The following is a 15,445-nucleotide window of genomic DNA, read 5'->3' as shown; positions in this document are numbered from 1 at the left end:
GTTTTGTAAGTAAAGGCTCTGCCCCCTGATGTAGCCTTCACTATACGAGGTACCAGCAGATAGCCTGCACCTTTTAATCTAAGTAGGCATGGTGGGTCATAAAGGACCAGAAGTTCGCTCAGGTACTGTGGTGCGAGACCATTCAGTGCTTTAAAGTGCATATTCTGGACCAATTTTGTTTTTTTTTTTATATGAAAGTATGTCCCTTTACACACTCAGCCAGAAGGGTAATTTTGCACAAGGCTATCTGTCTACAGCAGAAAAAAAAATAAAATAACAAAACGTGTCTGGAAAAATCCCAAGGGAGTCTGGATCCAGATTCATGACGTCACCTGCGGAAGCGCCAGCAGGTTGCGCGAACTTTGCACAGTTTCAGTGCACAGCCTGTGTAGACCAAGCGCTCCCATTTCTCTCCCATTGTCTGGTCTTTTGGGAAACGATGAGCACTAATCCCATCAAGATTGGTGTTGCTACACCCTCCTACGCTACATCTGTTAACCATTTTAATAATTACACGATAATGTTGAAGAAATTTGCAGAAAACCACCAGGTCGTTTTCTCATAAACAAACCAGCGCTGACGTAGGATTCAGAAGGAGGCGTCCTGCACGCGACGTCACGAAAATCAATGTTTGCCGGGAAATCCAAACGCCAAGTTTTTTCAGAGGCGGACCAATTCGCTTCAAATGGCTTGATTTCAACTGAATTTTTCTGGTATTGCGCAAGGTAAAAAAATTGCGCAAAATGCAAAATGCGACAGATATTTGACCAAAGTTTAATATAAAACAGAAGGATTACATTGATCTTGCTCCTGAATTCACTCGTGATATACACTTTAAAGGTCAATAGTAGTATTTTATAATCAATACGAAATTTGATTGGAAGCCAGTGCAGTGTGGATAAGACAGGGGTGATGTGGTCATATTTTCTAGTTCTAGTAAGGACTCTTGCTGCTGCATTTTGAACTAACTCGAGCTTGTTCATGCACTTATTGGAACATCCAGAAAGCGTGTCCTCTGTATGCGCTGCTTTTATTTTCTCATGTAGAACTTTTATTTTGACAAAAAGCATTTGGAAACTGACCCGGAAGTGAAATTTGCTGTCGCTCTTGTCGCTTGATGTTGGAACGCAAAGATTTAAAAAATATATCCCGGTTTTATTATTGTGTTTCTTGAAATATATATTCACTGTTTTGTTTTTTTTACTAAACTCATACATTGGAGCTGGTCGTGGTTTTTTTCTTCCGCTGTTATATTTTAAGATGAAAAAACTGCGCTTCGATCCCAATCTGGCGTTTTTATCGAAAGCCTCGCTGTATTATAAAGACCTGTGTCCGGAGCTCGCGCGCTTCCTCATGTGAGTAACTTTAGTTGAATGTGTGGAGATTCCGAAGAGTTTCTGTTCCATGGCAGTGTTTAATGTTTGTTACTGTTGTAATAGGATTAGACTGGCGTTAGATGGCACAACCAGCTTTCCAGCATGTCCACGCTTTTCTACACTGTGTCTTTGGGTCCGTCTGCCATTAGGGTCCGACTGGAAACAAACGCCAGCCATAAACATTATGGGACGCCACTGAGGCCAAAACTATTTCCGAAAACTAGAAGGGCAGTCGGTAGAGTGCATATCTCTGCCAAGCCACACGTTCTCATCTCATCTCATTATCTCTAGCCGCTTTATCCTGTTCTACAGGGTCGCAGGCAAGCTGGAGCCTATCCCAGCTGACTACGGGCGAAAGGCGGGGTACACCCTGGACAAGTCGCCAGGTCATCACAGGGCTGACACATAGACACAGACAACCATTCACACTCACATTCACACCTACGCTCAATTTAGAGTCACCAGTTAACCTAACCTGCATGTCTTTGGACTGTGGGGGAAACCGGAGCACCCGGAGGAAACCCACGCGGACACGGGGAGAACATGCAAACTCCGCACAGAAAGGCCCTCGCCGGCCACGGGGCTCGAACCCGGACCTTCTTGCTGTGAGGCGACAGCGCTAACCACTATACCACCGTGACGCCAGCCACATGTTATCAGGATCAAAATCAAATCACTTGAACCTAGGATAATACGAAAACTCCACACCAAATTTCATCAAAATCTGTTCACTACTTTTTGAGTTACATTCGGAACAGACAAAAACATCCTAGATCCACATCCATGACATTCCATGACATAGGCAGTTATCAGATGCTTTTAGTCTTATCCAGAGCGACATAGAGCATACCCAGAGCAGCCTGGGGAGCAGTTGGGGGTTAGGTGCTTTGTTCAAGGACACTTCAGTCATTCCTGCTGGTCCAGGGAATCAAACCGGTGACTTTTTGGTCCCAGTGATGCTTATCTAACCATTAAACCATGACATACATATTTGGATTTGCACCAAAATCTAATGACCCATGGCCCACCTTTTCTCCAAATTTCATCAAAGTCCGTTCACTACTTTTTGACGTACAGTATGTTAGGAAAAGGCAAAAAAATAGAGGTGAAAACATAAAACCATTTCCAATAAAGTTGGTGACGGTAACAACAAATTGATTGATTGATTGATTGATTGATTGATTTATTCCGAACAGTAAAGAAAGATATCAAAATTAAAAAATGTTTAAATAAAAAATACAATAATCAAAACATCATCATAAACGGTGGCACGGTGGTGTAGTGGTTAGCATTGTCGCCTCACAGCAAGAAGGTCCTGGGTTCGAGCCCCATGGCCGGCGAGGGCCTTTCTGTGCGGAGTTTGCATGTTCTCCCCATGTCCGCGTGGGTTTCCTCCGGGTGCTCCGGTTTCCCCCACAGTCCAAAGACATGCAGGTTAGGTTAACTGGTGACTCTAAATTGACCGTAGGTGTGAATGTGAGTGTGAATGGTTGTCTGTGTCTATGTGTCAGCCCTGTGATGACCTGGCGACTTGTCCAGGGTGTACCCCGCCTTTCGCCCGTAGTCAGCTGGGATAGGCTCCAGCTTGCCTGCGACCCTGTAGAAGGATAAAGCGGCTAGAGATAATGAGATGAGATGAGATCATCATAAACAAACAGAATAGCGTAGCCACAAGGCAGTAACATAATAATGTTCAGAAAGGATTAGGAAGAAGTAAATAACTTATCCAATCCTAACCCTCTATACCACCGTGAATCAAACGTCACTTTCCGCCATAATAAACTATATATACAAAAGAAAACAAAAACAACAAAAAAGAAAACATACCAGCATGGTATAATATCGACCAAATCAAATCATATATACAGATACTTATGTTATGCATATATACACACATACAATACATATATACAGTACATACGTATACACATACCTATAACTATACACAAAATACAAGAAGACCAGTCACAGACTTGCTCTCAATTTCATCATCACCTATATAGTCTGCCTGTCCTCATTCGCATATATTTTTAGTAACCTGTTTTTATATAATTTTTTAAACAGTTTTATGTTGGTGCTATTTTTGAGCTCATTTTCCAGACCATTCCACAATTGCACCCCACAGACTGTTCTGCACATACTTTTCATAGTTGTTCTAACATTTACTCTCTTAAAATTCATTTCCCCTCTCAGGTTATACCCACCCTGCCTTTCCATAAACGTATTTTGTACCTCACCCGGAAGAAGGTTATGTCTTGCTTTATACATAATTTGTGCAGTCTTGTGTTTAACCAGATCCGTGAATTTCAGAGTGTGTGCTTTTACGAATAATGCGTTTGTATGCTCAAGATATCCCGTATTATTGACCATTCTTATTGCTCTTTTTTGTAATGTGCATAATGGCTGTAGGTTAGATTTGTAGGTATTACCCCATATCTCCACACAGTAGCTCAGATATGGGGTAATACCTACAAATCTAACCTACAGCCGTTATGCACATTACAAAAATATGAATGAAAGTGTATCAGCGAGTATGACCACGGTGGGGTACATCAGGTCTAACGTACAACACCACAAGAAAAACGTAGCCGTAAACAATAAAGGGTTAGGCCATTATTAAAAAATGTTCTGTTTCCGGTCCACCGGCCGGGTGAGTGCCGTTTGTGCGGTTGAAAATTTTTTTTTTAACGCCGGTTTTTCGACATTTTTTTCGGGTTCGTAAATCTAAAATCGAACTTGACATTTACGCATTCCCAGGGCTTTCCAAGCCAGCCATGACAAATAAGTAGCCAGCCGGGGGGGTAAACACAAAATAAACTCCTGTGCACGCAGTTCCCAGGATTAAATGTATTTTCCACAGACCATTTATTTATTCACTTTACTCAAATACAAAGTAAAATGGCAGTAAATCTTCTTTCTTTTCTAGCGTATTGCATCATGAGGCGTTCCTGGCTTGTAAATCTCTTATTTTCGGTGCATGACACATTCACGCAGCTGAGCATGCTATGAATTAACAACGACAACGGTCTGCAGTGGGGCTACACAATTAAAGACTCAGCCAACATTTCTCCATTTGTGTATGAAAATACACTCCAACCACTCAGTTTGGTTTCATTTACAACCAACAGTGTCTTTTGATGCCAGCACGTAATTGAACGAGAGAAGACTGGTTTACCGGAGACAAAATAAGCGTTATCTCTGCTTCTGTTCCCTCCGACACACTACTGCCTCCGCCGAGTGCGCGCGCACACACCGCATGTCGGGGCCGCAGATGAGTTACTCTCTCTTACTCTGCGCATGCACCGTGCGGTACAAAAAAATGGCAGCCACCATGAAGGAAGGAGATCCGGAGTTTTCAAACGTTTGCTTAAGTGTGAAATCACAAAATGGTATTCTAGCGAACAACAAAATAGTAAAGATTCAGAAAAACAAATCATTCAGTGATCATTTTAATAGTGTAATTTCATCCGAACTAGGCCTAACGCTCGATTTAGAACTACAAAAAGTCCGTGTGTCGGACATTTTAAGTACCTTTGTAAAAGTTTTGCAAATGTTGCAGTCAGCATTTAAAATGCTAACTTAAAGTTTTTGTACAAGTTTCAGTTGATTAAACTGTCATATTTTATTAAATGTGTCTGCTTTTGTAATAAAAAAGTATTGAAAGAAAAAGCAAACACAGCATTGCGATTTCTTATCCATCCACACGGGTGATTGCTCTAAGACAACAAGGGAGGCTCAGCCTCCTCTAAAAATGACGAACATCGTGTAGGATGAAATTGCGCTAGGCTTATGTTTCGATTTCATTCATTACATACGGTTTCTACCAGCTTTTTTAGTTTGTATATATTTTCATTGTAAATAAAGTGTAAATATAGTGTTGTCAAGTTTGCTATCTTAGTTCCAGAAATTTCGTTTATTTGAGTGACTGAACTTGAACTTGAGGGGGCTAGTCAGCTAGCAAGAAAGCTGCGCACGGATGCCAAGCATTGTTGATTTAATTTTGGCGAAGCCATTTGCCAGTCTTCCTTTCGAGGAAAAAATTAAAATTAAAGAGCAGGGTAGACCAACGCCTCAAACTGACTTGGTGAAAAAGATAGGGAATAATACTCGTTCCTTTCAGCTCTCCTGGTACGAGAAAGTGAATTGGCTAACAGCAAGTGACCCACATCAACAACAGTAAATAGGCTACTTTAGTAATATGTCATGGATGGACCAAAAATATAGAATCTATTTAAAATGTTTATGCTGAGTATATTATATTGGAATATATATTTTTCTGGATATGAATTCAACACAGCTACAATTTGGAAAACATTTTTAAACAAAAACACAGCCGAGATCAATTTTTAAACAACATGCCACAATTTTAAAATACAAAATGTTAAAATATACCCCCCCCCCAACACCACCATCATGTATATTGGACAGTAGGCTAATGGGCCAAAAGAACCTGTTATTTCACAGTTTGTGACCCTGCCAACAATCAGCCAGATCAGAGGCAAGAGTATGGGCAAAATTGATGTGTTTTTTCTTTTAAAATCTGGAAATATCGTAACCGACCAGCCGCCACTGTCCATCCATATATTAAAAAAAAAATCCCTCCCTCCCGACTGAAAATTTTTTTGCTCACCCGGTGGACAGGAAATGGATTTTTTTTAAAGGATGGCCTTATGTGTAAATTACATTATAACACTTGTTAACAAATTTGTGAACTACTGTACAGTTTGTATTTAATTTTTTTTTTTGGTCCACTCGTGGCCACGGGATAATCTGAAACTTTAATGAAGGCTTTAAAAGTGCATCATGTAAGATTCGTCTTTAATGGTTAAAGAGGAACTGAAGTGATTTTTTTTAAAACTTGCTTTATTTCTTAATTAACGTGTTTATTCAATTACGTTTTCGGTTTTATTAACCTTATACCGTGACTCGTATTGGCATATTATATTACACTTATCAGCCTTTTCGTTTTTTAGCCATGTTGAATGTAGTTTGTAGGGTCCACGGCAGGCGTCGCTTATCCGCGCGATCTTCACGAGACTTGTGCGAGACTTCAAATGTGAAGCGTCAGCGCCGCCATTTTGAAAACTGTTTACACAGCAGCCAGATTGCCACATCATTCCAATTTAGGTTAATTTCAAATTTTGCCAGCTTCATCAGTGATGGAGATTATTCCATACGACTTCGAACCAACATGGAGAAGAGTTGGAAAGACGAAAGGATAAGGACTAGTCCGTCGCGCTGGTATTTACGTCATTACCGTCGCGCAATTAAAACTTGCCAGATCAGGCGGCTGGTCGGTTTTCAAAATAATAAATACCTGCATGTATTTTTGTGATGAATACATTTTATACTGAACGCGTTTCCCATGTAATCCTCACTAAGGTTTCGGACAGCACTACAAAATGGCGTCCCCACTATATAGTGCCCTATATAGTGAGTAGGGAGCGATTTCGGACCCGGGGAAAACTTCCGGCTTGATTACGTCTGCATTCGAAAGAGGGCGCGCACGTCTTTTGACAACGTTGGTAGATGTCAGTCACTTTGATTTCTGCTGTACGTTTTACTTCCGTCCTACGATGTCTCGCACAGGTTTCAACAAATCTTGTTTACGGCCATCGCTTTGACATATGGACTGATATATTACACAGCATATTTCAAACACTCATAACTTGCTATAGCAGTGACAAAATAGCTGTCAGAAATGCATTCCTACATTTTATAAAATGAGAAATAGAATTTTGATGATAAATTGCCTTCAGTTCTCCTTAATTTATTTTAGAAGCGTTTGTTATATGTCTCATCTCATCTCATTATCTCTAGCCGCTTTATCCTTCTACAGGGTCGCAGGCAAGCTGGAGCCTATCCCAGCTGACTACGGGCGAAAGGCGGGGTGCACCCTGGACAAGTCGCCAGGTCATCACAGGGCTGACACATAGACACAGACAACCATTCACACTCACATTCACACCTACAGTCAATTTAGAGTCACCAGTTAACCTAACCTGCATGTCTTTGGACTGTGGGGGAAACCGGAGCACCCGGAGGAAACCCACGCGGACACGGGGAGAACATGCAAACTCCGCACAGAAAGGCCCTCGCCGGCCCCGGGGCTCGAACCCAGGACCTTCTTGCTGTGAGGCAACAGCGCTAACCACTACACCACCGTGCCGCCCCTGTTTGTTATATGTATTTCATGAAATTCTCTTTACATCCTGAGAGCAATGGATAAATCAAATACTTTAACAATAAAAGGGAACAAAAAGTCTGTCATCTGTGGCAGTCGCAGGGCTGTATAAAGCCTTTCCAAACATTTCACTCGGTCTGAACGAAGTGACTGGATTGCCCGACTGCCTGCGTGCACCCTTCTAATAGACTTGTCCTCCAGCAGTGATCAGGCGGTGAGCGTTCATGTGTTTTGGTGGAAGGCTTGAAGGGAGAGGGTGGGATTTTTCACTTGGATACTTTCAAAATATTCTTGCAAGTGAGTTTGACATATGAATATATGAATGATTTTTTTTTTTTAAAGATTATGTGACACTCGGACTCATAGGAGCATGTAACAAAAAAAAAAAGCTGTGCATGTACAACCTAACTAAATGAAACACAACTAATTAAATGTTAGCTCTCGGCCAAAAACTCTAACGTACACTGATGTGTAGGGTTGCCAGGTCTTATCAAAGTTCCACCACAGTGACAAAACCCACACAAAAGGACCTATCCCAAATGAATGAAACTATCCTGTAAAATTCAGGACTTTGGGGGGAAATGAGTCAAAATTTTCTTCTTTTCCGATTTTTCTTCTCCGGTTTTTTGGGCTCCAGCTGACTTATGGGACAGAGTACAGGGCTCAAAATTCATATATTTTTTCACCAGCCAGCCGGACGAGTTACCTTCCAAAGTAACTAGCCAAACAGAAAATCAACTCGCCAAAATTTGTTCATGTATGAATTTTACTTCTGTCAAAAATAACGCAAAAGAGAGTAGTTACCACTGTTCATGACTAATGTGCATTTATTTCAAGACCCGAGTATTTTGATACTGTTTTTTCTGCACACTTTACAAATTGGCATTTGCTGTTCCACGTCCTCCTCGCGATATCCAGAAAAATGCCAGATGACTGACCCCTTACTCGTTCTTTTAGGAACCAATTCGTCCGCTTCCATTTTTAATTTGTCGCTGAAATTGACCGAGCTTACATGGTAGCCTATGCAACACCAGCGATTGCACGAACTGAGTCAGCGCTGTAAACTGAAACTAGGAAATCTTCCCGCAAGTTCTTTTCAGCACCGAGATGTCGCCCGGGATTGGTTGGCGAGTGCATGATGTTATTGTTTTTTTTTACCCTTAGGCAGCCTCTCAGGTTACTGCCTGAGGGACAGGGAGAAAACCACCGGAAAAGGTTTTAAACAAACGCAACAAACACGAAGCAAACACAAGTTGGCAGATGACCATAAAATACTCGATAGTCACGATATAATAATTATATGTATCTCACACAGAATTTTCGGAGATATATCGAGTATATTCGATATATCACACAGCCCTAGTCTGAATCTTCGCTTCATATATATTTTTTATTTTCAACTAGCCAGCCGGGCTGCCTAGTGACAGGAATTACCCGCCAAATGACAAATTAAGTCGCCTCAGGTGACCGGACCACCGCGAATTTCGAGCCCTGGCGTAGCATAGTACATTTGCACACTATGGATGTAGATGATCATCCAGGTACTGTTCGAGTACTATTAAATGCCTACTGACACTACGTTCACACTGCAGGCTGAAGTGACTCAAATCCGATTTTTTCGCCCATATGTGACCTGTATCCGATCTTTTATTGACAATATGAACGACACAGATCCGATTTTTTCAAATCCGACCCAGGCCGTTTGGATATGTGGTCCTAATTCCGATTCCTATCCGATCTTTTCATATGCGACTTCAGTCTGAACCGCCAGGTCGCATTCATCCGACTTACACGTCATCAGCAAGCCACAAACGTCACTATTCTGCGCTGAAGTAGGCGGTGGGTCTCTCAAAAAAAGTTACAACAACATGGCTTTGATGTTCCTTTGAACGGAGGTTGCAGTCACTACCCCGCAGAACGCCTGACCCAAAACCCTTGCCCTCTTCCTTCTCAACCTCCTCCTTAAAGGGATAGTTCGGGATTTTTGACATGAATCTGTATGGCATCCCCATCAATAGTGTCATGCAAACACACTGACTTACCCCTGACAGCATCCTGCGAGTCCAGTTCTTGTCCAGTTTTGGTCCAGACGAAAGTAGTCCGGCAAGTTTGTTGGGGTCACGAAAGTAAAACGATTTTCGTCTCAAAACAGTACGTGTTCAAAAGAGTGATATATTTGCATCACAAAACCGTTGCCAAATAAAAAGTCAGACCTCGAAATCGCTTGGCACTATTTTCTCTCCCTTCTTATCACTGCGCGCTGCCTGCTTCATCCAGCTGTGGCTCCAGCTTCAAGGATAAGCTGGAGCCGCATAAGTAGGAGTCCCGGCGGGTGGTTTGTATTCGATTCGTTTATATCCCGATCTTGTCAGCTGTCAGATTTATGTTCATGGACCCGGTAAGCTGGTAAATAATATTTATTTATTTTTTTCTTTACCAAATTCTAACAGAAAACGAGAGCGCCCAAAAGGGAAAACCGAGCCGAGCCGCCTCATGGCTGTAATGCAAATTGCTTTCCTCCTCAGTATACAAGTGCGCTTCCATGGCAGGGAAAAAGAAACTACCACTGCTGCCTATGTAGTGCCCTATTTATACAAATAGGAGTCATTCAGGATTCAGCCATGACACGGAGCAAAAACATGGCTGAATCCTGAATGACTCCTATTTCCGACACCGTACAGATTATGACCTACTGCTTTTTATGCACTATGTATGAACTCTTTACCCCTTAAAGGAGTTGCTACAGCCACCCTTGTATATGTATATACTGTTCACCCTTAGAACATATTTACAAGAAAAAAAAGTCTAAAGACAAGGTTTTGTTCATATCAGTCTTCTCCATCATGACATATCATACATTGTTGAAAAGAGGGCATGACACAGAATGCAAAAACCACTCATAAAGTTATGTTTCAACATTCACCAACTCACAGGTAGTGTCTGAAAGGTGAGTAATACCTGTGTGAAAACCAATCTTCACATTTTACATGAAGAATTCATGTCAAATGGTGTACAATAAATGATTACTGCAACTTTACAAAGATACTTTATATAACGTTGTTCGATTATCATTTCAAAATTCATACATTTAATCATAAATATTCACCTGGGATACCTGTAAAGGGTAAAATACGTATGTCGAGGCAAATTCAGAGTTGTCAAATATCGTCATTATGGGATCTACACGGGGTCGTCATTAAAGGTCCCATGGCATGGTGGTTTGTTGATGCTTTAAACGGGCTCGTGGAGGTTTCCGGATGTTATATCCGCAGCCTTTCTCGAAATGAACCCTCGGCATGTAGATATAGCCTCCTGGGAGAAAGCCCCATTTCAGGGCTTTTCCCAGTGCGTCGTTTTGCTAATGAGAAGCAGGAGGCGGGGAAGGGTAGAGGGTGGGGACAGGTCTTATCATTAATATTCATGACATGTAAACGTGTTACCTCTGATTGGCTAACAGCACTGTGACGCTACCTCCAGTGGGTCAGAACAAGCGGATGTGGGTGTCTTACTATGGCGAGAGAGAAGGAACAAACCGCGAAGGGAAAAATACCACGCGCTGACGTCATTAAGGTGCGACGCGAGGAAATAAAATAAATTCAACAAATGTTTGGGTTTTTACTGAACAAACAAACAAATAAAATGAACGAGTGACTTAAAAAAAAGAATGTGGGTGTCTTTGTAAAAACTGTTTTGATTGGCTATTATAACAGAGCATGCTGCATGCTTTTTGGTTTTGTAGCGCAGAGTACCTGGCTAACTGCAGGAAGCGGTTAGCTGCACAGCTAATGTAGCCATTGCAAGGCTAACGTGGCACCGATTGTAAAACACGGCAAAACATGAGCTCATAAGTTACAGTCAATTTCCAGACTAAACTCAGTTTAACAGAGCATGCTGTATGCTTTTTGGTTTTGTAGCGCAGAGTACCTGGCTAACTGCAGGAAGCGGTTAGCTGTACAGCTAATGTAGCCATTGCAAGGCTAACGTGGCACCGATTTTAAAACACGGCAAAACGACTTAACAGTTATACACTTACTTGTTCGCTGTTTGTGGCTGATGCGGCAGGGATGCTTGGTACGGACCCAGGCTTCAGTGACAGTTGATGTGCAAAACCTGCCCTGTACTGTCCCAAGTTGTGGAAACATTCCTCAGGAAAATGCTTCCGACAAACATACACCGTCTTAGGTAGACTCGACGGCGTATTATTGGAGTAAATAAAATTAAGCCACTGCGTCTTCAGGGGCTCTCCCGTCGGCAGTAAAAACAGACTCCTTTCTGTGTTGTCACATCCATGTACAGCACAACTTCCATGTTTGGTGGCAACTTTTGAGCTGGGCGGGCAATCCATACAGTGGGTGGGAATCCAGAGGGGGGGCGTGGGGATCATCTCCCTTGCTGACGTAGGCAAGGGAAGAGTTTATCAACGCGCCGTTTTGACGCGCCATTCTCAAATGTTGGGCATAGTTTGGTTTACACATTATGAAATTTCTAGCCACTGGGGTGACTTAAGAAGGTCAGAGGAACTCATTTTAACGTTAAAAAACCTCAGAAAGTGAAAATTTCATGCCATGGGACCTTTAAGGGGTAAAGAGTTAAGGCAGTGTGAGTATTCAGATGTGCCCCAAGTCTTTGCGTTGGAATTATGTTCACACACATTTCTGATGATGAGCTGTTTCTAGCCCAAACCTCAACCTTGGCAACCCAGCCTGACATGATTCGTGGAGGTGTGTCCGAAGCGTGAGGTTCTTAATTTCACGCTGGTGAGTATTCTAGGGAATTGACTCATGAAAAAGAGCATGCTTAGGAGAAGTGTTTTTTTTTTTTTTTTAAACCCTGTCGATAAAGAGGAAGCTGCTTTTTAGAGATGGGAATATCACATTGATTATGTTTAAATGTATGTCACACCACATGTAATACAGAGCGCTATTTTATGACACATAGCCTACGTTTTTATGCAGGTTATCAAATATTGTTCGATACACAGATGCATCAGATCGAAAGGCTCGTATCAAACGATACGTTACACGATATGATTTACAACACTAATTAATGACTAATAACACAGTGTAATGTTCTTTATATTATATAGACACATCCACAAAAAAATGCAAGTTAATGAGAAGAATTGTAATTTTGAACCGGTTCGCCATTTTGACAACACTCTTCCAGTCGGTGGGAAAACACTGGGAATGACGTCATCAGAGTGAAATATCGGGGAAATACGTCACTCAGATCCGTGATGTACTGTATTTCATATGAAAAATGCGAGTTTTTCAACACGAAGATAAACTTCATATCTTCAAGCCAACGTGTGATTTTCTTTTTCTTTAGACACATTCACAAACAAAAAGTACTCAAATTTATTGAAACAATTTATCAGTTTCCTCACGAGTGATATATAGAGATTTATGTCACGGTTTTGGATCGCCATGTCCCGGATGTAGCTCGTATGAAAAATACAAGTGGCGTATCTCCCAGTAAAACACTTGTTTCCACATAATATTTTAAATAATATTGGCTGGCGTTGGAGGCGGTACGGTGGCGTAGTGGTTAGCACTGTCGCCTCACAGCAAGAAGGTCCGGGTTCGAGCCCCGTGGCTGACGAGGGCCTTTCTGTGTGGAGTTTGCATGTTCTCCCCGTGTCCGCGTGGGTTTCCTCCGGGTGCTCCGGTTTCCCCCACAGTCCAAAGACATGCAGGTTAGGTTAACTGGTGACTCTAAATTGAGCGTAGGTGTGAATGTGAGTGTGAATGGTTGTCTGTGTCTATGTGTCAGCCCTGTGATGACCTGGCGACTTGTCCAGGGTGTACCCCGCCTTTCGCCCGTAGTCAGCTGGGATAGGCTCCAGCTTGCCTGCACAGGATAAGCGGTTACGGATAATGGATGGATGTTGAGTGGTATATCAGATATGTTCCATTCAGCTAGCATGATACTGAATGAGTGAAAGATGAGTTCAGTATCATGCTAGCTGAATGGAATATAGCTATCACAAAAAAGTCGGCCATTATTATTCATCTCATCTCATTATCTCTAGCCGCTTTATCCTGTTCTACAGGGTCGCAGGCAAGCTGGAGCCTATCCCAGCTGACTACGGGCGAAAGGCGGGGTACACCCTGGACAAGTCGCCAGGTCATCACAGGGCTGACACATAGACACAGACAACCATTCACACTCACATTCACACCTACGCTCAATTTAGAATCACCAGTTAACCTAACCTGCATGTCTTTGGACTGTGGGGGAAACTGGAGCACCCGGAGGAAACCCACGGGGAGAACATGCAAACTCCGCACAGAAAGGCCCTCGCCGGCCACGGGGCTCAAACCCGGACCTTCTTGCTGTGAGGCAACAGCGCTAACCACTACACCACCGTGACGCCCCATTATTATTATTATTATTATTATTATTATTATACATACACATTCCTTTGGGCATTCAATGTCTTTCAAAATTCTCTCAAACTCTTCCATATTTAACAAAGCAAAACTGGCGGCCGTGCTTGTTTACAAATTGCCACAGTCGCTCGCTAGCGCGGAAGTTTTACATCTCCGACGTGTGACATCATGCTGTCTTGCCAACCATGCAGTGTTGTAAACCATATTCAACACTCATTCTCCATTGGGTAGAGTGGTGTAATATACATAGGATAAGCGATATGCTAACGATATTGCATGCTGTCAAACCAAATGAATGATAGCCACTAGAAGGGAATAGAACATGCGTTTTTATTCCATCGAAAAATCGTCCTGGATGTAGAGTAATAGGAAATATGGGATTCCTGATTTATTTCTGTGTTGCATCCTACCACCACACTATCCAGAGGAAAAGAAGTACGAGTTTTTGTCCCTGTCGTACCTCTGTAATACAGGTTGTTCTCATCTCTTATAAAAGTTTAAAACAGTTTGTTTTTATGAGTTGTATAGTAGACAGGGATTAAATGAACACTTGTTCCTGTAAACATTGTTGCACAATAAGCTTTAAAGTGCATATCACGGGTAAATTCAGGAGCAAGATCAGTGTAATTCTCTTATTTTATATTAAACTTTGGTCAAATATCTGTCGCATTTTGCATTTTGTGCAGTTTTTTTACCTTGTGCAATACCAGAAAAATTCAGTTGAAATCAAGCCATTTGAGGCGAATTGGTCCGCCTCTGAAAAAACTTGGGATTTGGATTTCCCGGCAAACATTGATTTTCGTGACGTCGCGTGCGGGACGCCTCCTTCTGAATCCTACATCAGCGCTGGTTTGTTTATGAGAAAACAACCTGGTGGTTTTCTGCAAATTTCTTCAACGTTATCACGTAATTATTAAAATGGTGAAAGCCTAGGTCACAACCGGCCGTACGTGCTCCTACGGCTGGTCTCCGTGCAAAAAAACGCAAGAAACGCACGGAGGGCGCGCGTGTGACGTGCTGATTTTCGAGCCGTAGGCTGGCCGCAAACCGGCCGCAGAGGTTCTTTGTCATGTCAAACAAACTCTACGGGCGCTTACGTTTTTTTCAGGTTGCAAGACAAACTTATGGCCAACGTGCGTCTTTCTCCACGAACAAAAAAAACCGCAGCGATTTGGGAAACGCCAAAAATCGCATGGCCAAAAAATCGTGCGTCCGGTTGTGACCTAGGCTTAACAGATGTATCGTAGGAGGGTGTAGCAACACCAATCTTGATGGGATTAGTACTCATCGTTTCCCACATTGCGCTCAGGTGAGAATTCCATATTTCAATGCAAAATCGCTAGCTGCTAAACTTGGTCTACACAGGCTGTGCACTGAAACCGTGCAAAGCTCGCGCAGCCTGCTGGTGCTTCCGCAGGTGACGTCACAAATCTGGCTCCAGACTCCGTTGGGATTTTTCCAGACGCGTTTTTTTTTTTTTTTTCTGCTGTAGA

At 42.3% G+C, this 15,445-nt stretch overlaps 1 protein-coding gene across 1 annotated transcript in view; it reads left to right on the top strand.

The window, feature by feature from the left end:
- The first annotated feature begins 1,093 nt into the window (after positions 1 to 1,093).
- The window catches only part of c16h18orf21 (chromosome 16 C18orf21 homolog), a 42,969-nt gene continuing 28,617 nt past the window's right edge, over positions 1,094 to 15,445 (top strand). Inside the window, exon 1 of the mRNA XM_060942771.1 lies at positions 1,094 to 1,355. Within this exon, the coding sequence (XP_060798754.1) occupies positions 1,261 to 1,355 (95 nt within the window). The 5' untranslated portion in view covers positions 1,094 to 1,260. The remainder of the gene's footprint in view (positions 1,356 to 15,445) is intronic.

This window comes from Neoarius graeffei, chromosome 16 (genome assembly GCF_027579695.1).
Source record: "Neoarius graeffei isolate fNeoGra1 chromosome 16, fNeoGra1.pri, whole genome shotgun sequence".
Taxonomy (NCBI): domain Eukaryota; kingdom Metazoa; phylum Chordata; class Actinopteri; order Siluriformes; family Ariidae; genus Neoarius; species Neoarius graeffei.
This window is presented reverse-complemented; position numbering and strand designations above follow the sequence as displayed.